The 22562-nt window shown below is 47.1% G+C and overlaps 2 protein-coding genes across 2 annotated transcripts; both read right to left on the reverse strand.

The window, feature by feature from the left end:
* Positions 1 to 7640: 7640 nt before the first annotated feature.
* Positions 7641 to 8984, reverse strand: LOC120693377 (protein SAR DEFICIENT 4-like). The gene has a single exon (XM_039976796.1). It carries the CDS (start codon positions 8841 to 8843, stop codon positions 7836 to 7838), a length of 1008 nt encoding a protein of 335 aa, XP_039832730.1. The 5' UTR covers positions 8844 to 8984; the 3' UTR covers positions 7641 to 7835.
* A 2500-nt stretch (positions 8985 to 11484) lies between these two features.
* LOC120692426 lies at positions 11485 to 13550 on the reverse strand. Its single transcript, XM_039975714.1, has 4 exons — positions 13128 to 13550; positions 12127 to 13040; positions 11977 to 12045; positions 11485 to 11898 (listed from the first exon to the last, which is right to left on the reverse strand). Exons 2-4 carry the CDS (start codon positions 12797 to 12799, stop codon positions 11687 to 11689), a joined length of 954 nt encoding a protein of 317 aa, XP_039831648.1. The 5' UTR covers positions 12800 to 13040; positions 13128 to 13550; the 3' UTR covers positions 11485 to 11686.
* Between the last annotated feature and the right edge of the window lie 9012 nt (positions 13551 to 22562).

Genomic DNA, 22562 nt, shown 5'->3' on the forward strand with positions numbered 1-22562 from the left:
TGCTGCTACCGGGGGGAATTATCTCTCGGCTGTGGTGGTGGTGGTGTGGCTACTCCGGAGGTCCCGCGGGAGCCGAGGGCCCGGGAACTACCCTGGCTCGCGTCATCAGCGGTCCTCTGACGTTTCACGGCGGGCTCCACAACCGGGGTCCCGTCGCCCCGGTGCAACCTGCGCCGGCCTGTTTCCCCCGACGACGCGCCGGAGCTGCTCCGGGCCTGGCCGGGACCGCTCGTGGCGGCGCTACCAGCCACGGCCTGCTTGCCCTTGGCAGTGGGGCCGGACCCCGCGACGCTCGGCATGGCTTGTTCCCCGAACGCACCAGGGATCCGGATCCCACGGTCCGGGTCGCCTCCGGTCTGGCGTGCGGCCAGCCCACCATCGTCGAGAGTCGGCAGGGTGGCCAGCACCGCGGTCCTCAGGGGCGAGTCCTCGCAGAGGGGGACGACACCCTAGGGAAGGATCAGGTGCTCCTGGATGAAGACTTCCCCCGTCACCGCCCGTACCAGGACCTCCAGGGCTTCCTGGGTCATGTCGCTCCCCTCTCCGCGGTGGGTCCAGCTGCAGTCGTTGAGGCCGGTGAAGCTCCAAGCAGGGCGCGGCCACTGCTTCAGGGGGGCGATCCGGTGCTTCAAGAAGTCCCCAAGCACGTGCAGCGAGGTGAGGCCGCCCTCTGCCAGCGCCCTGATCTTGCCCAGCACGGAGTCAAAATCCGGCGGTAGGGATGGCTTGGCCCTCCAAGACAGACGGTCGGAGGCGGGGCCCCCGGTCGGCATGGCCAGGCGCTCGTTGGCATCAGTGGTGGCAATCACCCACTCCCTGCGCCACTCCTCCCACTTCCCGCCAACAAGTCCGGGGATGTACGGCATCCGTAGGTCACTCCTCGTCTGGAAGTAGTACGTCCCCACTTCGTCTTTGCCCTTCCCGGACTTCACCAAGATGAAGAAGTGGCGGAAGAGGAGGACGCAGGGCCGCACTCCCACGAACATCTCGCACAGGTGCACGAAGATGGCCGTCAGGAGGATGGAGTGCGGCGTGAGGTGTTGAAGCTGGAGGCCGAAATTTTCCAGCAGCAGCAGGAAGAATGAGGAGATCGGCAGCTCCAGGCCGGTGGAGATGTGCGAGATGAACAGCACAAACTCCCCGGCGCGCAGGTTGTCGAGGGGAAGCGAGCCTGCTCGAATCCCCCAAGCAGTCTCCTGTGCACTCCACCCAAGCAGGCGACGCACTGTGCTCAGCTCCTCCTCAGTCTGAAAACGGCGGGGACGACCAAGGGACGTCATTTCGCTATGGAGGTGGGGAGCAATCTACGCAGGAAAGCAAGGTGCGAGGAGGCTCGAAGGCAAAGGGGCGCAAAGGTTGGAAGGAAGAAGACGAATACGGGAAAGTAACCACGGTATGCGGTTCGTCCCTTTATAAAGCTTAACCCAACCGGCGCACCCCGGAACCGTCGCTGGAACCCAAGCGACGCTCACGCCTGGTGTTAACCGCCCAGTCCATGACAAAGGGGCCCAGGCCCGCCTGTTAGGGAGGGCGGGTAACAAGCAAAGGTGTGAAAAGGCGGGATCTGAACCGTCGCCCACGCGCGAAGCGAGACGGAAGCTGAGCTGACATGCGCGCATTAAGCGCTGGCATGACCTAGCTTTTCGGGAACTGCGCCGGTGGTAAATATCCCATTTACTCCGGCCACAACAATGCCGAGCGTCGCACGCGTGACTAGGTGAACCACTATGCGTGGGGGCCACGTGTTAGTAAGCCGTTGCGATGTGATGAGGCAACGAAAAAAAACCCGATGGGTAGTCAAGGCCGGACAAGACCCCTGCAGTAAGAAGCTTCAAGTTATGCAAAGCCAAATCCCAGTAGTGGCCCCACCTGCGGGTTCGTCACCTCTCCCGGGGTGAGCCCGGGGGCCACTGTCGGTACCCAGTAGTAGGGATACCCACTCTTACTGCAGCAAGAGGGGACGCGCGTAATCATCCGTAACTACACCATAAGGGGCGGAGCAGCCGGGCCCCACGGGACAGGCACTTACCTCACCGGGCCAACGGCCCCGGACCGCTCCCCGCTCTGGGACGGGTCCGGTGACGCCACGTGACCCTGAGAAAGGGAAGCTTCGAACCAACAGCCGAAGGCTCGGACCCACCCCTCCCTCCCCCCGTAGGGGTCCGGGATCTCCCGCGCCCATCCGAACCTCCCACGCGGGTAGATCCAACGCACCACCGGGGGGGGGGGTCCGGAGCCGCCACGTGTTCCACGGGCGCGGGCGCGAACGCGAGTCTTCCGCTGGAAGACTCGCCCACCAACCACATTCAATGCGGGTGGTTGAGGCGTGCTCTGCCGCTGCGGCACGCGGGACAGCCTTTGTCAGGCCTCACTGTAGACCGCGTGTTACCGAGGTACACAGTGCAGCCGCCTGCACAGCGGCCGCGCAGAGCCCGTCTACCGCATTAATTGGATACGACGGCACGGCACTTTTCCATCATGCCGTCTACGCCGCAAGCTACACGGCCGTTCAGCTACACTGTAGGCGACGCCGCAAGCTACGCCTGGTGCCGTTTCGACTGACAGCGCCTGGGCATGCTGAACGGGGGATTCCAGGAGCAGGCAAGAGAAATCTAGGAATGAGATCTTCTCCGCCTGTAACGCCATAATGTATGAACAGTACGTTATTTTATACTACATCGTTTGGGCCCACCTGTTGGGGACCCAACGGCCATGTACGCGCCTCCCTTGAGATATAAAAGGGGGGCGCTCGCTGTACACGGCAACTCTCTCGAGCACACACAGACGCACGCTGGACTCAGCACAAGCTCTCACAGACTCTCTCGAGGCAAGGCAATACAACACACAGTGGACGTAGGGTATTACGCTCCGGCGGCCCGAACCACTCGAAACCTGCTGTGTTTATAGTGTTCTTGAGCGAGATCGAACTAATCCTAGCTAACCCCCGAGTACTCACCCTCTAGGCTGAGGCGGGTGCATTCCACCACCCGGCTGTGGTTTGCCACACCACGACAGTGCTGACTTTAATATCATTCGTGGACCCGATGAAAAAAATAACTCCAACTATAATGATAAATGGCCTTTTTTATTTAATGCCATTATCGACACGCTTAATTTACGAGAGATTCAGATGTCTGGCAGGAAGTATATGTGGGCCAATCACCTACAAAACCAGACTTTTGAGAAACTTGATAGGATTTTGACTTGTACTGATTTTGAGTCAAAGTTCCCACGTACTACTGTTCAGACTTTATCTAGAGACATCTCGGATCATACACCGTTGTTCATTAACACAAATAACTCATCTCTAACTTACCAACCACAGTTTAAGTTTGAACTGGGCTGTTAAGAGATGGGTTTTGTGAGATGGTACACGATATATGGACCAGTACCCACGCTGAAGGTTCACCAATGGAACGATGGCAAACTAAAATTAGGAAGCTTCGTCAATATCTTAGAGGTTGGGTTAAACACACAAGCAGGGTCTATAAAAAAGAAAAGAAAAAAATCCTCAATAAGATAGATGCATTAGATAAAAAGGCCGAGAGCACCATCTTAGAGGACCATGAAATAAATTTGAAGCATGTGCTTAGTGAGAGGCTTGCAGATTTGCTGCGTGAGGAAGAACTCAAATGGTATCAAAGAGCTAAACTAAAAAACTTGTTAGAAGGGGATGCAAACACGAAATTCTACCATTTAGTGGCAAATGGGAAACATAGGAAAACTTGTATTTTCCAATTACATGATGGGGAGGTCATAATAAGTGGCGACGAAGCACTTAAGAAGCACATTTCCTCTTATTATAAAGGTTTGTTTGGTCCACCTGAGAGTAATGAAGTTACTCTCGATGAGTCCATTACAAACGATATCCCTCAAGTTTCACAATTGGAAAATGAGTTTCTAGTTGACCAGTTTTCTGAAACAGAGGTGAGAACTACAGTGTTCCAAATGAATCACAACAAGGCCCTGGGTCCAGATGGATTTCCGCCTGAGTTTTACCAAGTCTTTTGGGAAACCATAAAGGACGATCTCATGGCACTTTTTAGGGAATTCCATAACGGTTCTCTACCTTTGCACTGTCTCAATTTTGGGACAATCATACTGCTACCCAAACAAAATGATGCAATGAGAATACAACAATATAGGCCTATATGCTTATTAAATGTATCTTTCAAGATTTCTACAAAGGTGGCCACAAATAGAATATCGTCAATAGCACAGAAAATAATTAGGCAAACACAAACTGTGTTTATACCAGGGCGCAATATAATGGAAGGTGCAGTGATTTTGCATGAAACGATTCACGAGCTACATACTAAGAAACTAGATGGGATAATTTTAAAAATAGACTTTGAAAAAGCTTATGACAAAGTCAAGTGGAGTTTTGTTCAGCAGACGCTTCGTATGAAAGGTTTTTCTGAAAAATGGTGCAGATGGGTGGATCATTTTATACAAGGGGGAAATGTTAATTTAAAGGTTAACGATCAGCTAGGTAGATACTTCCAAACTAGAAAAGGACTTCAGCAAGGGGATCCCTTATCTCCCATTCTATTCAATATAGTGGTGGATATGCTGGCTATCCTAATTGCTAGGGCTAAAGACGATGGCCAAGTAGAAGGGGTTATACCACACCTGATAGAAAACAGACTGTCTATTCTCCAATACGTGGACGATACAATCCTGTTTTTGATTCATGACCTGGCAAAGGCTACAAATTTGAAATTGTTGCTATGCTTGTTTGAACAATTATCAGGTTTAAAGATTAACTTCCATAAGAGTGAAATTTTTTGCTTCGGTAAGGCCAAAGAGCACGAGGCATAATTTTCTCAATTGTTTGGGTGTGATGTTGGTAAATTTCCCTTTCGCTACCTAGGCCTACCCATGCATTACAGAAAATTGAGTAACAGTGATTGGAAAACCATAGAACAAAGGATTGAGAAAAAACTAAGTGGTTGGAAAGCCAAAATGTTAACGGTTGGCGGTCGTCTGGTGTTGATCAACTCAGTTTTGTGGAGCTTACCTATGTTCATGTTGTCTTTCTTTGAAATACCAAAAAGGGTGCTTGAGAAAATTGAGTCCTTTAGATCGCGTTTCTTTTGGCAAAACGACCAGCATAAGAAGAAGTATAGGCTAGTGAAATGGAAATTGATTTGTCAACCAAAAACACAAGGAGGTTTAGGGGTTCAGGATTTGGAGATACAAAATAAATGCTTGCTAAGTAAGTGGGTTGTTAAGTTGTGTAATAAAGATGGAATGTGGCCAGAATTGTTGCGCAATAAATATCTCACAAATAGAACCTTAAGCGGTTGCAAGAAAAAACCAACTGATTCTCACTTTTGGAAAGGCCTTTTAAATGTTAAGGACGTTGTGTTGTCCTATGGGACATTTAAAGTTGGTGATGGTACCCAAACACGGTTTTGGGAAAATAAGTGGCTGGGACCTATCACACTAAAAGAGAAATTTCCGGCTTTGTTCAATATAGTTAGAAGAAAACATGATACTGTAGCTCAAGTTTGCAATTCATCTTACCTCAATATTTCTTTTAGAAGAAATTTGATGGGAAACAACTTGAGAAATTGGAATAAAATTATTGCTTCTTTACTAGAGTTCAACTTACAGGACGGGCGAGATCAATTTGTTTGGTCCTTACATTCATCTGGGCAGTATTTGGTTAGGTCACTATATGCTGTTCTAGTAAATAATGGTGTTCAGGTGTCACAGGAAATTTGGAAGTCTAAACTTCCAGCTAGAATTAAGGTTTTCCTATGGTATTTAAAGAGAGGTGTAGTTTTAACTAAAGACAATTTAGCTAAACGCAATTGGCATGGTGATAAGAATTGCTGCTTTTGTCACTCACCTAAAACTATACACCACTTGTTTTTTCAATGCTCCTATGCTAGATTCCTGTGGCGAGCTGTTCAAGTATCTTTTGGCATAAATATTCCTGCTAACAAAGATGAGTTGTTTAGTCCGTTGTTAAGGCCAAACGGACCTAAAACAAACACTTTATTGCTAGTAGCAGCAGCGGCACTAATTTGGGCTATTTGGTTGACACGAAATAAGGTTATTTTTGAAAAAGTTAGACCCAAAACTTTTTTGCAGGTACTATTCAGGGGAACACATTGGCTACGCCAGTAGGCCAGCTTGCAGCGTAAGGTTGAGCACAAGTACATGTTGCTTCAGGCGTGCCGACACCTTGAAGTATCTGCTTTGGAGTTCTTCGGTTCTAGGGGCTGGTTATCTAGTAGATGGATTGGCCCAGTTTGATCGTGTTTTACATTTTTCTTGTTTGTCAATCTACTTGTAAGCCGTTTGTCAATCTACTTGTAAGCCGTAGTGCTTTACAACTTGTTCGTGGTGGTTTGAGTTGAACGATGTAATAATTGGTCTGATTCTACTTCGGTAGATGAAGCCGGATTTTTATCCTTTATCCAAAAAAAAGCAGTGTCAGTTGATCATGTAGTTAGTAATACACAGGCATTCGACTGATCAATTCAATTGTACTAATTGGAGAAGGAACACGCATCATCCAGAAGAGCGTGCGATTGCTGAATGCTGAAACGGGGACGACAACGGAGTGAGGGACGCGTGCTAGCTTTAGCTGTTGGATGGAAAAGGATGGCGGAAGAAAAAAAAAAGGAATTAGCATGTTCTTTCAAAAAAAAATGTGTGGCTGCTGGGATTCGAGCCCAGGTCTCCACATTCACTGCGTTCGGCTAGTCTGGTAGCCTCCAGCGCTACAATAACATCCTCTCACACCACTCCAGCCACCAGCTCCAGCTCCAGCCAGACCAACAGTATTTTTCTCTCACACCATTCCAGCTCCAGCCTGCCGAACACAGTGAATGTGGAATTCTCACTACTAAACTACAGCCACATTGTTGACGTTGGGCATCAACGTACATTAAACTCGGCCTGCAAAGGGGGCGGAGCGGGGTGCTCCTGATGCTGATCCGCTGCCCCATTTCATCAAAGACAGGGTCAAGTGTCAACCCGCCTCTCCTTCCATTTGGCCAGAGATGATCCGTGGAGCACCACGGATTGAACCTCCCTAGCTAGCTGGCTAGTCTAGCAAGTCATAGTGCACATGCAAAAACAAAACTTAACAGCGCGGGAGGGCTAATGGCTGATTAACTCTCAGCACTAGCGACCTCTTTGATGCATGCATATACTTGCTCAATGATTAAACAACAGAGAAATTGCAAGGAGCAGGAATCGCTCACGGAACCAGGCTGCGGCAAGAAGCATTTAAGAGTGGAGGTTCGACCCTAGAGTCTCCGGGGGTCAATAGGATAATGACCCTGCCGCTCCTCTTTTTCTTAGGGTTAGTCCACTTTGATCCATCGGCTGATTTGAGGAGCGGGGCGAGTTGGAAAAGGTTTGACCCGGTCCCCTTGCAGCCCGACATTAAACTACATAAAGGTTTGCCAACAATTGATCTAATCTGCACTCCACCGCTCGCAGCCTGCAATCCGGAGTTCTCAAATGTGCAGCAAATCTTCAAACATCAAGAAGAGTACTGGCGTGTAAAGAACAAAATCTTTCATGGATTGAATTCCAGTAAACTACGGACGCTTCAGTTAAGATTCTCTTTGTAATTAAACAAGAATCAAATTCCAACTGAGTATAAAAACAGGCACTGAAGTAGAATGCGTTTTTATTGAAACTCATTACTAAGTGAATGCGCCAAGGGCCACGATGATCAGTTGAGCAAAATGCACAAGCATTCATCACATAACTTTATTTGTACACTCTTATCTCCACGGCTCTTCCGATACAAACAGGCAATCAGCCCACTCTATGCAAGTAGAACATCATCTGCAAGCAGCTGGAGCTCAGGCGTTCTTGGTTGCGGCAATGTGAGTCTCGTAGGCCAGCTGCGCGGCCAAGAGATCGACCACGGCGGTGCCGACGGACTTGAACACGGTGATCTCGTCGTCGCTACGCCTCCCCTCCACGGTCCCGGCGGCCAGCTCCGCGAGAGTCCCGGCCACGTCGCCCCTCCGCAACACGCCACGCTGGACCGCGCCCACCAGCTCCCCGGCCTCCTCCATGGCGGCCTCGAAGTCGATGAACACCCTCCCGCGGCGCAGCGCCTCGTCGTCGCACTCCCGCATCGCCGGCGTGAACGAGCCCACCAGGTCCAGGTGCGCGCCGGGGCGCAGCAGCTCCCCGCGCACGATCGGCTCCAGCGACCCCGTCGCGCAGCTCACGATGTCCGCCGCGGCCACCGCCTCGTCCATGGCCTCCACCTCCTCGACGGCGAGCCCCGGGTGCGCGCCCCGGAGCCTGGCGACGAGCGCCGCGGACTTGGACCTGGTGCGGTTCCAGACGAGGACGCGGGAGATGGACGGGAGCGCCGCGAGGTGGGCCTCCGCGAGGTAGGGCGCGAGCGCGCCGGCGCCGGCGATCGCGAGGACCGCGGGCGGGCGGGACGGCGAGGCGAGGAGGGAGGCGGCGAGCGCGGAGACGGCGGCGGTGCGGAGGAGCGTGAGCGCGGAGCCGTCGACGGATGCGAGCGGGGCGCCCGTGGCGGAGCTGAAGAGGGAGACGGCGGCGTGCACGGAGGGGAGGCGCGGGGCGTTGGAGGGGAAGGAGGTGACGGCCTTGAGCGCGAGGTACGGGAGCGAGGGGTGCGCGCACCAGGAGGGCATGAGGAGGAGCGCGGCGGACGGCGCGGTGGGGAGCGGGAACGAGACGCGCTGCGGGCACTGGATGCCGGCGGAGAGCTCCGGGTGGGCGAGCCCCGCGCGGAGGTGCGGGATCAGGGACGGGAACGGGAGCAGCGAGTGCAGCGCGGCCGCGTCGATGTACACGAACGGGTGCGGCGGAGGCGCCGCCATGCTTGCTCCGCGCTTCTCGTGTGGTGATGGGGAATCGTCGGCTCGCGATGCGGGTTTTGGGGGCGAGAGGGGGAAGAAGGGGATGGCAAGACGATGACCTGGGGGAGGAAAGGGGGCCGGGGCTGAGGCCTGTGGGGGAATAACGTTGACCGATTGACTTGGGGTCTTAGGTTTTATACTGTATTCTGATTGCAACCTACTACTCCGTAGTACTGTAGCTACTAGTCAGAATACCAGTCCACACACGGCTGTTCAGAGCACGGAAATTTGATGCGATCTTCCCTGAATTACATTGTTTTTCATTGTGTGGAAAATTCTTGTGAAGTGTATCATTTGCTGTAATTCTGTGAAATGATTGTGTGCAAACATTTTGCTCTCGTCAACTGCAGGGCAAGAATTGAATTGGCAGCCCAAGTTCCTACAGACTACGCTTGCCGTAGCTTGGCTCGGAGCTGATGAACTTCCCAGTCCACCTTGCCAGTTAGTCATGACAAAAAAATTGCGACGAAGCTGGAGACCTGGACTCTGGAATTCAGACTCCCCCCCTTCGAGGTTCTCAAGTGCACGAAGAATGGCCGTGTTTGATTCATTCAAGAAATCCTAGAATACATTTTTCGAGAAAAAAAAATTTCTCGAATGAAATACTAAATGAAGTTTATTTGCAAAAATTTTTTAGAGATGGATATAACTTTTCGCGACGAATATAATGATGATAATTAATCGATGATTGGCTACAGCGATGTTACAGTATCCATCCTCTAATCACGCGGTCAAAGATTCTTCATGATTCATAACGCAGGGATTCTGAAGTTAGTTTTGTAAATTGTCTTTGTTTGGCACCTCTAATAGACCGTCAAAATTCATTCTAGGATCTTCTAAGAAGTATCCAAACAAGGCCATTAAATTGCGACCTCCATTCCCAACTTTGACCAAGAGTGTCTGGCTAATTTCCCAGCCTCCTCCGTCAGATTTTCAGCTCTTCTTATGCACTGCCATCAGAGCAAACCAAAGCGCCCAGTCCTTGGTCCTTAACGAGTCTACCAGCAAAAAGCTCCACCTCAACAGTTGTTCTCTTCGCAGCGTGACTGTTCATCATCGATTGGTGCGCAACATTTGCAGGACTGCATCCCATTGGTACGATTGCCAAATCAACTATTAATTTACACTAACCACCGAGGACATTATATTGCTGCCTCACCGTGCCTGTTTGAAGCTAACTAGAGGTCTGGAGGTCTTTTTTAGATCAGACCTAACAATAGCCAGGAAGTCCGTTTCGTTCAGATGGCGATCCTGTCAGTCAAGTATTCAGTAGCTTGGAGCATACATACATGCAGTTTTTTTTTAGAGGACAGAGGCTGGATTATCCTCCAGGTTCTTAGAAACCCAAAATAGGGGGCTAGGTTGTCTCTGCAATACGTCTGGCCGGTGGCGTGCTCACTTACAGCGAGCCGTTTCACCCGGGGCTCGAACTCGGCACCCCATGGACTGGAGTTTGGCACTTAAGACTACATACATGCAGTCTTGCTTGCCTAAAGAAACAAATAGGTGGCTCTAGTAGAGCTGGTACTGGTAAACGCTGGCAGATTCGTCCGAACAAGTTGTAACGGCAGCAGCGGCGAGCTGGCAACGGGCAGCATCCTTAGCACATTACTCACCCTCTTCCTAATACTAAAAATTTATCCTTTAAGTAATGAATATGCTCCAGCAAATTACTAATTATTACATCACCAATACTAAATTATTTTTTCTGATCATCAAAATACATCTCACTCCTGCTCAAATGTAGAGGATTTCTCCCTCAACATTATCCTTTGAATAGCCTGCTACAACATTAGCTACAAAAAACATAAAAGGTATTACCAACCTCCGTTTCAAATACTTGTCCCTTTTGACCACTGGCGTTGTGTTCGCTTGGCTGTGGCTGGCGGTTGGTGCTGATTTGTTATAAGAAAACAGTGCTGCTGACTGGCTGGTAGCTAGTGGCTGGTGCTGATTTAGTATGAGAGAACAATACTGCTGGCTGGTTGGCTGACAAGCCAAACAAACTTAGCGTTTATTTGTTTCAAAATATTTGGTACTTCACGTTCCCTGAAACATGATTTTGTATTTTGCCCTCAGAGAATCAAAAGAAAAAATATTATAGGAATGTTCTAGAAATACTAAAAAGTATGCTCACAAGAGTATTTTGGTCCGTTCATGCTTAAAAGGGGAACTCTCTTGGTATTTGTATCTTGGTCAAAGTTGTTAAATATTTGAAAATGAAGATTGGTATTCGTGATGTAATAAAGAGAAAATATGAGAAATAAATAAAGAGAAAATTCCCTATTTGGCCCATTTAAAGTTCGCTATTCCTTATTTGGCCTCTTTTTTTCAAGTCTTTCCTATTTGGCCCCTTAAATTCAGTGTCTCCCTTTTCTGGCCTTTCCGTTAGTTTGAGTGGTAACACCGTTACCAGCAAGGTAAAAAAAGGCCATTTTACCCATGTTAAGAATATTCCTTATTTAGCCCATTTAAAATTAGCTATTCCTTCCTTAGCCTTTTTCTGAACATTTGAAAGATAAAGTACATGTACATGTTGATAACATTTTGAACTAATAATATTTTTAAATTCATGCGCATGGCAAAGGCCAACAGCAGTATATAACACATGGAGTTGATAGATACATCATGACCAATAAATTAGGATCCCAAATAGATAAGGTTCACACATGCATTTCAGTTCACACAAACATCCAAATTGATGCATAAACAGAGTACTAATAAGGTTGTTCACACATACATTATAGAAAGAGAACATATGCAAGAAATTCATCACAAGCTAAGTCTTCTTTTGCTTCTTGTACTCATTGCAGGGCTTGCTGGAGCCATTTTCTTGCTTCGGGTGCCCATTGTAGGACTATCAAGTGGCTGCATAGGAATAGTTGTTTTCTTTTTGGCATTTTGTGGTGCCTTTGGTTTGGCCTTTGGTTTGGCCTTTGCATTGACAGTTGATTGATCTTCAGTGTCAGCAAACTCAATTGAAAGAGGCTCAGGTTGACTTGAACCAGCTCCTGACCTGTTAGAGGCAACAACAATTTTAGAGAAAAAACAATTTGTAGGCAGAAGCAACTAGTTAAAAACCAGCATTTGTTACCTATTTGTTCCTGCAGAATTAGAGTTGGCATGCTTTCTCTTGTTCTTACTGGTAACCTCCATGCTTTGGCTATGTTACAAAAGACAACTTAGTGAAGAAAAGAAAAATACCATTTGTTGTAATCTAAAATTCAGAAGTAGTCCAGATTACCTTTTTGATGATCTAGAAGTAGAGTTGCCATGTTTTTTCTTTTTGTTTGTTTCAGTATCCAAGTTTTGGCTAGTATCAGGAAAGAAAGGTGTTTAGAGTTGAAACATGAGCAGATTTTCTCTCTACGGCACTTATCTTTATCCCTCCTTGAACAATATGCCCTAAATCTGTGTGGTGCACTCTTCGCCGTATTGTACTCAAATTCATGTTTTACAGCATGCTGAGAAAGTGCCAACTTCAACTCTTTCATGCTAGGATATGAGGTACCTACTGACATTGGTGGGTCTTCCTTGTCGTACTCTACATTTGGGATATGATCTGCCTCATGGCCTAATATGTCCTCATCAACCTCTACTTCAGATTCAGACTCCATCTCACGTATGTCCTCACTGTCATCATCAGAACAGTACTCTTTATCATTCTCTGCATTGCAACAAGCAACCACATTGATAGGTGCATCACCTAGGTACAGGACCTCCTCATCCACACCAACATGCTCATTCTCTGCAACAAGGTGGCAAAGGTAGTCATCTTTATCTTTTTCTACATTGCTGTTACCTTGCTTTTGCACTCCATGCCATTCACTAATTGGTTCATATGGTTCAGAGGGATCACAATACACAACAAACATCAGCACAACCTTGGACATACAGTGTTTCTCGAACATATCCATCAACTCCTAGTCAGAATTCACTTGTGGATAGGTGTCTAGATTAGCATCATAGTATTGAACATGAGGAATTTCTAAATAACCCGGCGGATACTTATCCACAATTGATTCAACTAAATCCTTATAGTTTGTCAAGTCTGAATCAATAATTTGCTCAAAACTGAAACATTGCACATCCTTTCTTGCCTTTTTCCGATTTCCAATCAGTTTTATTTCTAGTAAGTAACTTGCATTTGGATCCATTCTGAAAATAAAACCAACAATGTAATGCATTCCTAATCGTGTGGTAAGCAAAAAAATCATGCTACAGAACAAATGAAGAACAACTTACTCTGGTCTTAGCCATTCGGGCTCTGCAGCACGGGAGGAAGCAGCTGCACGGGGTGGGCCGCTCGGTCCTGTGCCGCTAGTTCCTGCCCCACTGGTGCCCGCCCCGCCACGGCCAGTCGCATCAGCACCCCTGCCGAGGCCGCCTGGCGCCGTGCCCTTTGACGCGTGCACGCCGGGGGCGGCCGTCGCCACGCCCCTGGGCACGCCGCCGCAGCCCTAGGCGCTTGCCAGCCGAGGCCGGCCGCCGCGTCCCTTGCCGCGCCACCGCTGAAGCTGCCAGCCGCCGCTCCCCCATCGAGGGCGCCCGTGGCCGCGCGCTCGCCAACTCCGGGCGCCACCAAGCCTGGGCCAAAGCCACAGCCGCCGCCAAGCCCCCGCTGGGAGCCATGCCCCCGATCTAGGGTATCGCTCTTTTTTTTTTTTGATCGGAAGGGTATGTCAAGGGTATTTTGGTCACTAGCTATACAATCTGACAGCGGGTCCTACTAATTCTAACGGAAGCCACTAACAGAACTGACGGAAGGCTAGAATAGGGAGACACTAGAAAAAAAGAGGGGAAGACTTGAAAAAAAAGGTCAAATAAGGAATAGCGAATTTTAAATAGGCCAAATAAAGAATTTTTTCATAAATAATCTGTTGAAGATGTTTTTAGCTCGCACATTCTCGCCGAGTTAGGCCGTTTAGTTCGAAAGCAAAAAATTTTGTGATGGAATCTTACTAATTTGAAGTACTAAATGAAATCTATTTATAAAATTTTTTGCACAGATGAGTTGTAAATCGCGAGACAAATCTTATGATGCTAATTAATCTATGATTAATCAATAATTAGTAGATGGTTACTGTAGCATCACTATTGTAAATCATGGATTAAGTAGACTCATTAGATTCGTCTCGTGATTTACAACCCATCCATACAGACTTAAGCGGTTTTGAATTGCAAGTCGAATTGAGTCGTTTTGTCGGTAGGGAATGCGTTGTACTCTGACAGCCTGACTGTTTAGGAAATGCCTAGTGATAATATCTGATCTCTCACTCTCTCTCTTCTTTTAGAGAGACAACGAGGGGTCAGCAACAACATATCAGGGAGCACAAAAACCCAAACCGAGCGACGGCCGTGGCCCTGTGCTTTTCATCAGGACTGTTCCAGTGTCGTGCCGCCTGAAGCACACTGACGTAAGGCTGAACTAAGCACATCAGGACTGTTCAAGTGTCGTGCTGGAGATCACCAACAGCAACCCTCGGCACTTGAGCACTGACGTAAGGCTCAACGAAAAACTCGTACCTCGCCGCTCGACTTGCTTATTAATGGTTGGGTTTGAGCTCGACTCATTTATAATGAGCTAGATCGTTTTATAATAAACTAGCTTGTTTTATATCAAGCCAGCTCGCGCGTGAGCACGAGCCATAATTAGCTAAATTAATTATATATTAAGTCAGCAATTGAAATTGGCTTGGTCTATATAACCATACATCCCTCGGCAACTCAATCCAGCCCAATCGTGAAACCTAACCTTATACACCACATGATCAGGCAGTCGACACCACTTATTTTGCTTTGTGAATGGGTGATGTGTAAACTGTATCAGTGTGACTATCGTGGACTCATCGTCATCGTTGTGGTGGGTTGGCTGGACAAAAATTTCATAGAATTATGGATCAATCAATAGATGGATTATATTCTTCATTGTTAAAATTCTAAGTACATTGTGTCTGTTGCTCACTTGCTTTTATAATATTTCTATATTGTGGTTTTATGATTTGGCTCGCGAGACAAACGAACTAACTCGAGCTTTTTAGTGAGCCGAGCTGAGCTGATCTGCTGGCTCGTTTGTATAACGAGTCGAATCAAACCAGTATATGTTAACTAGCCGAGCTATAACGAGGCAAGTTGTAACGAGCCAGCTGGGCCGATATCCAACCCTACACTTCCTCAGAGCGACCTCGCAGCACCGACGGTTCGATCAAAGGTCAGCATTGCCACGTCCCACCTTCGGCTAGCAAGCTAGCACTAGCAGTAGCACAGCAGAGGCGCACTATACATACCTCAGATGCGTGCAGCTCGTAGAGGTCACCAGGATTCAATGCATGGCTTGGCCGTGCCCCGTACGAACGCAGGCAATCGAAATGCAATCATGAGCTGAAACGCGATTGGAATTATGAAGAATCTCGTGATTATTTGGAAGAATCTCGTGATCTGTCTACGCAGGAAATTGAAGTGCGCGATCGTTGCCATACTTGCCTCGCGCAGCATATTGGAAGCAACGTGGCAAACAGAAAGCTTTGAAGGAGGGTGACTCCAACACCCAGTTCTTCCACGCTCATGCAACCCAGCGCTTGCGACGGAACACAATCAAAGTGGTGGAAGTGAACGGTTTGCAGGTTACTGCCCACGAGGGGAAGATCGCTGCCCTTACAGCACACTACCAGAAGATCATGGGGGAGCCGGGGTCAAGCTCCTTTTCCTTCGATCTCGACGCGCTCTATGCTGGGCACCCGACGGCGAGCTCGCGGCTTACTGAGCCGTTCACTGCAGAGGAGGCGCTGCAATCGGTCCGCTCCATGAACCGTTGCAGTGCTCCGGGTCCGGACGGATTTAGGCCTAGTTTTTATGCTGCTGCCTGCTCCGCGGTCAAGAACGAGGTCATGGCCTTCCTTCATGCGTTCTATGATGGCAGCGTTCAGTTGGAGCGGGTCAATCGCTCATTCATGGTCTTGATCCCGAAGAAGCCGGGAGCTGTGGCGGTTGACGCCTTCAGGCCCATTTGCTTGCAGAACTGCAATGTCAAGATTGCAGCGAAGCTACTGACCACGAGGCTGCAGCGTGAAGTCAGCAGTTTAATTGATCTCGACCAAACTGGATTCTTGAAGGGCCGAACTATTGCTGAAAACTTTATTGTCTATGCTGCCGAGCTGCTACAAGTATGTCACAAGAGGAGGGTGCCTACTCTGGTGCTCAAATTGGACTTCGCCAAAGCGTTCGACACCGTGAACTGGGACTGCCTCATGCAAGTCATGCATTCCAGAGGATTTCAGCCAAAGTGGTGTTCCTGGGTTAAAGTGTTACTGCAGACCTCTCTCACGGCAGTGCTGGTTAATGGCTGCCCTGGACCGTGGATCAACTGCAGGCGAGGGCTTCGGCAGGGGACCCCATGTCTCCGTATTTGTTCCTTCTTGTGGCTGACATTTTGCAAGCTCTGATCAAGCAGTCGAACTTGGTGCGCAACCCGCTGGATCCTTTGGAAGCATGCCCCGTGTTGCAATATGCCGATGACACTCATCTTGCTTCGAGGTGAGCTGAACGATGTGCAGAACCTGAAAGTCATTTTGGATCAGTTCTCAGCTGCTACCGGCTTACTCATCAACTACCACAAGAGCACTGCTGTACCCATGCACATGAACGAGGATCTCATTCCACGTTGCATTGATGTGCTTGGCTGCCGTCGCGAGGGGTTCCCACAAAGCTATCTGGGTCTACCGCTATCCTGTGAGAAGTTGCGCGTGTTTGCTTTTGACCCCTACATTTGCAAGACCGATCGCTACCTTGCTGGTTGGCAGGCGTCCTTCCTCAATCCGATGGGAAGAACGGTACTGATAAACGCTGTATTGGATGGCCAGTTGTCCTACATCATGATGGCAGTGCCGTTGCCGCAGGGGTGATCACCAGGGTCGACAAACGCCAGAGGAGCTTCCTCTGGACTGGAGATGCTGAATCAAGTGGCGCTAACTGCTTGATGGCTTGGGACAAGGTCCGCCAGCCGTGCGACAAAGGTGGATTGGGCATCAGAGACTTGGCTATACAGAACACCTGTTTGCTACTCAAGTTGCTGCATAAACTGCACGGTGATGTCCAGTCGTCTTGGGCAAGATGGGTTCGGCAGAATGTATGCTTGGCCACGCTGGAAGGAGAAATTGCTGGCCCGCACTGTGACATGCTGCGCAGCCTGCTGCCGCTTTATCAGGCAATCACCACGGTGGATGTTGGAAATGGGTGCTCTACATCGTTCTGGAACGATGTCTGGATTGGTGACGAATGCCTCTCGGACAGGTTCCCGCTGCTCCGGAGCCACTGCAAACAAACCAACCAATCTGTTTCAGAGGTTGTCAGTAATGGCCTACACCGCCATCTCACCACTAGAATGACTACGGGAGCGCAATCTGAGTTCAGCTCGCTAACCGGCCTCCTCTCTCAGGTGGTGCTGGTGGAGAGGGCAGACAAACGGTGCTCGCCGTTTGCGGATGCGGATGGAAAATTGCACACTGCAGACCTCTATGCCCTGGTCAAGTCGATGGGCGTCGCTGATGGAGGCGTGGTCAGTTACTTCTGGAATAGCTGTGCGCCACCCCGTGTCCAATTCTTTGCTTGGTTGCTGGTTAATGGCCGAATCCAGTGCAAAGACACCCTCCTTCGACGGAAGATTGTGCAGGACAACACATGCGATCTGTGCAGCCAAGAGCCTGAAACAGCGCTGCATTTGATCTTTCACTGCCCGTTTGCTGCCTCCTTCTGGAGGTCCCTTGGGATTGTGCTGCCGCCAGACCTTGACATCCGGGAGGTGCACAAGATACCTCACCCAGATACAGTCCCAGCTGCACACTTTGATACCTTCACCCTTCTTTGCTGCTGGCATTTGTGGAAGAGGAGGAACGGGATCACTTTCAGACAGGAAACAATGTCGCTCCGACAAACATTACAGGCCTGCAAGAGCGATGCGAAGCTGTGGAGCTGCCGTCTCCCGCGTGCTAAACGGCACCTCGGCGACCTTTGGTGTTCTTTACTTTCTTTGGCAATGAAAACCGATACAAAAAATTGTACACACCTGACTATCCGGCCATTCAAGGGCCACTGAAATAATGAAACGAATCAGGTGGGGGATCCTCTCCCCCTCTGTTGACCCTTCAAAAAAAACCACTTAACCCTGCACCGAAAAAGCCTCGCTTTTTAACAGAATCTGACAAGTTAACTGTCGGGCTATGTATTAATAGATAAGGAAAGCATAAGAAACAACACGGCAACCAAACAAAAAAAACAGAAAACCACCAAACACCACAAATGTTCTGCAGTGACAAACCCCAAAACCTCATGTTTACCAAGGAAAATGTCTTGGTGGGTCGAGAGGAATTGTAGCCTGATGCAATACCCTTTTGGCTCGCCATTTACAAAACGTGTTCTACCACAGATCAACTGCGGTGACATGGACCACATGGTCTTCCTAATCTGCATGCTTTGTTCGCAAGAGCTGGAGGGCGTGGATCATCTACTTCTCGTTTTTTTTAGAGGAAGGTAGGAATTTATTAATTGCAACTAGAAACATTTACATCGAGGAAATCAGAAGGATAACCAAGCCAAATATGACGTCCAGGTCCAAAAGTACAAGCATATTTTGCAAGATAATGGGCCTCCCTATTTGATTCCCTGCCTTCATGTGTAAAACACACATAATCAAAAGATTTCAACATCACATCTATGCTCTGAATAATAATCATGTAAGAACATGTAGTCATTTCTTTAATATTCCCAATGACATTTTGATAATCTGAAGCCACCGTCATTTTTCTTATGCCACAATCTTTAGCAAGTGCTAATGCCTATTCACACGCCATTGCTTCCAAAGTTTCAGGTTCAATTATATTTGGTATCACCAAAGCACTTGCAGCAATGAAACCTCCTTTGTCATAACTCCAACACATCCTTTATAATCAGCCTTGGCAATTGCAGCATCTGCATTTATCTTACATCGACCACTTCCAGGTGGTATCCAGTATGTAGATTTTGCTCTTGGTTGTGACAGGCCCTTCTCTATCCTCTGAAAACCCTCAACAATCTTCAATTCATCTACTCCCTCCGTTCTTTTTTATATGACACCGTTGATTTTTTTCTTCAACTTTGACCAATATTATTTAATTAATCAGTTAGTTAAATGAAGTGAAATGAGTACCTTTACGTCTATTATCAAGAGTCTCTTGAATCTAACTTGAAGATTTGTCTATTTGCATAAATATTTGTAGAAAAGATGAATAGTCAAACAAAGAAAAAAAGTCAATGGTGTCATATATTTAAGAACGGAGGGAGTATCACCCTATTAATTGTTGCCATTATAGATAAGGGGCTTTGAAATATTCCATCAAAGATTGCTTTTCTCCTTGCCTGTCAAATTGCCCAACATGTAACAAGAATACGTATACCATCAGCTTGTGAAATATTGCTACACATAAATGAAACCCAATGCATTGGATCAGAAATACATAGCCGTGTTCGCTTGGCTTGTCAGCCAACCAGTCAGTAGTACTGTTCTCTCATACTAAATCAGCACTAGGCACCAGCTACCAGCCAGTCATCAGTATTGTTCTCTCATCACAAATCAGCACCAGCCATCAGCCACAACCAAGCGAACACAGTGAGAGTAGCAATCACTTATGTTACCTCCTCATCTAATTGGGCCCAAACACATCTTGAGATAGTACATAAAGTAATGCATGGTACCTGGTGTCCTCATCTGCACCACATGATTTGCACTTAGCTGTATCAACCATATTTCTGCTTTTTAGCACACTACCAGTAGGGATGGAATTTAAAGCGAGTCGCCAACAAAAAAAAATTGATTTTGGGTGGCAATTCCATTTTCCATAATTGTTTCCATTCTCTCTGTCTTTTTTTCTACATCAGAACAACTTGTTTGGCCTTCAAAATAATCTTCTCTACTTTTCTTCACTTCAATCATCATCCGGGAAGCAGATCACACAGTAAACAAGCCACTTCTTTCATAATGCCAAGCCCAACAATCATTTTGTATACTCAAACTTAGTGGAATCTGGAGGATCGCTTCACAGTCCATATGATTGAAAAAGTTTCTCACTATTTCTGTTTTCCATGTCATAGAAGTATGGTCAATTAAATCAGAAACAAGTGTTGGCGGATTTGGTTTCTTTGAAAAAAGAGTCCTGAACATTCCAGTTCTTGGGATCCAGTTACATCCCCAAATTTGTGTCGTTTTACCATCACCAATCCTTTTGATCAGCCCCTGGTTCATCACCTCTATTCCATCACATATAGCTCTCCAGGTCTTCGATGGATTACTCCCAACAGAGGCATTGAGAATATCACTACACTGGAACTAAACTGATTTTAATACTTGAAAGCATAAAGATTCAGGTCTGATCAACATACGCCATGCCTGTTTTGCAAGCAATGGAAGATTAAATATTTCTAAATCTCTAAAACCCCAACCCCCCCTGCCATCCCCCATGTATTTTGTCTGGGTTATTTTCTCCCAAGCCACCCAACAAGATTTCCTTTTGCCTCTTTGACTCCCCCACCAGAATTTCTGTATTAAAGAATTTAGATGCTGACATAGCCCTCTTGGTAATCTAAAACAGCCCATGGTATAAATAGGGATTGCCTCTGCCACTGATTTTACTAAAACTTCCTTTCCTCCTGATCATAGTGTTTGCTCTATCCATCCCTGAATTTTATTCCACACTTTATCTTTGAGGTACTTGAAAGTTCCATCTGTTTTCCTTACAACTTCTGTAGGTAAACCCAGATATTTTTCATTCAGGGATTCATTCTCCACTTGAGTAATAGACTTAATATTATCACAAATTCTTTGCTTGCACAGTTTACTGAAAAAGAGAGATGATTTTCCTAGATTTACCTTTTGACCTGAAGCTTCACAATATTTGGTGAGGAATTCTTGTATTGCTTGTGCATTTCTTGCATCTACTTTAAAGAATAAAAGACAATCATCAGCGAACAATAAATGATTCATTTTCGGTGCCGTGCTTGAGATTTGAATACCATGGACATGATTATCTAATCGTTCTTGTTTTAACATACATGACAAACCTTCAGCACACAGTAAGAATAAATAAGGGGATATTGGATCACCTTGTCTAATGCCTCGAGTTGGCTTGAATTCTTGCAACCTCTCTCCATTAAATAAGACTGAGAAGGAACCTGATGTTACACACTTCATAATTTTTTTCACCCAAGATTGACTTAAACCCAGTTTTATCATTATTGCTTCTAAGTAGCTCCATTTCACTCTATCATATGCCTTCTCCATGTCTAATTTCATGGCACAATACGCATTGCTCTTTGACCGATTAGTTCACATGAAGTGCAAACATTCATAAGCGATCAAAACATTGTCGGTAATGATTCTACCAGGGACAAACGCTGATTGCTCTTCAGAGATGATGTCTGGGAGGACCCTTTTCAACGTATTTGCCAGAGCCTTAGAAATTATTTTATATACCACATTACAAAGGCTAATAGGCGTAAACTGGCTCAAACAATACTGGATTCTGGACTTTTGGTATTAGAACAATGAACTCTCAGCACTATTAATTTCAGTAGGCATCTCATCACCGTTGAGCACTCTCAGCACTATCCTTGTTAAATCATCACCGCAAATATCCCAGTTACATTGAAAAAAATGTGCAGGAAAACCATCAGGGCCTGGTGCTTTGGTTGGGAACATTTCAAATAGAGCATTCTTTACTTCACTTTCATTAAAAGGAGCACATAAAAATCTATTCATTTCATCTGTGACCTTGTGAGGAACATGGTCAAGTACCATGCCCATATTTGATGTTCCCTCTGACTTAAACAAGTTGTTATAGTAGTCAACTACCATTCCATGCATTTCATCCACTTCAGTGCACTCAGAACCATCAGCCCTATTTAATGTACAATTTTGTTCCTGTTCCGTCTTCTGCTTGCTTTTTGGTGAAAAAAAAAACTAGTGTTTCTATCCCCTTCTTGGAGCCATGTAATTGGTGAACGTTGCTTCCACATGATCTCTTCTTGATAATTCAATAAAATAATACGTTCCACGACTTTCTTTTCCTCCTCTGAAATGTTATTTCTTGCTGGGTTAGATCGCAGATGTTCTAATTTTTTCTTTTGTGCCCGTAGTTCTCTTCTCACAGCACCAAATGTAGTCTGTCCCCAAGACTTGAGTTCTTCTCCAAGGTGGCATAGCTTGTCTTTTATGTCTTTCACTGAATTACAATGTCGTCCATCTTTCCAAATCTGCTGGATTAAGGAAGACATGCCTTTATTTGTCTCCCACATAAGCTCATATCTAAATGGTTTCCCTGTCCCTTGAATAACCTTGCCTCTTTCCTCTGGCTCAAATGATAAGAGAATAGGACAATGATCAGATTCCACTGCCATGAGGTGTCGAACCGCAACAAAAGGAAAACGAGCACACCAATTGGTTGATGCCAAAGCCTTGTCCAAACGAACTCGAACAAAATACCCACCAGCCACCTTCTTTTCAAAAGTCCAATCCAGACCAGTGTAGTCTATGTCACAAAGCTGACAAACATCGACGGCCTCTCAAAAGCCCTCCATGAGGTACTCTTCCCTATTGTTAGGCCCAAACTGTTCTTCCCTTCTAAGAATTTCATTGAAATCACCAATACATATCCA

Source organism: Panicum virgatum, chromosome 9N (genome assembly GCF_016808335.1).
Source record: "Panicum virgatum strain AP13 chromosome 9N, P.virgatum_v5, whole genome shotgun sequence".
Classification (NCBI taxonomy): domain Eukaryota; kingdom Viridiplantae; phylum Streptophyta; class Magnoliopsida; order Poales; family Poaceae; genus Panicum; species Panicum virgatum.

Bases quoted from the DNA above. Each gene is read 5' to 3' on its own strand.
- LOC120692426 (XM_039975714.1), bottom strand. From the start codon at position 12,799: ATGGATATGTTCGAGAAACACTGTATGTCCAAGGTTGTGCTGATGTTT. The intron at 12,046-12,126 runs GTAATCTGGACT...TTTGTAACATAG, and splicing joins ACTTCTAGATCATCAAAAAG to CCAAAGCATGGAGGTTACCA. The intron at 11,899-11,976 runs GTAACAAATGCT...TGCCTCTAACAG, and splicing joins AATTCTGCAGGAACAAATAG to GTCAGGAGCTGGTTCAAGTC.
- LOC120693377 (XM_039976796.1), bottom strand. From the start codon at position 8,843: ATGGCGGCGCCTCCGCCGCACCCGTTCGTGTACATCGACGCGGCCGCG.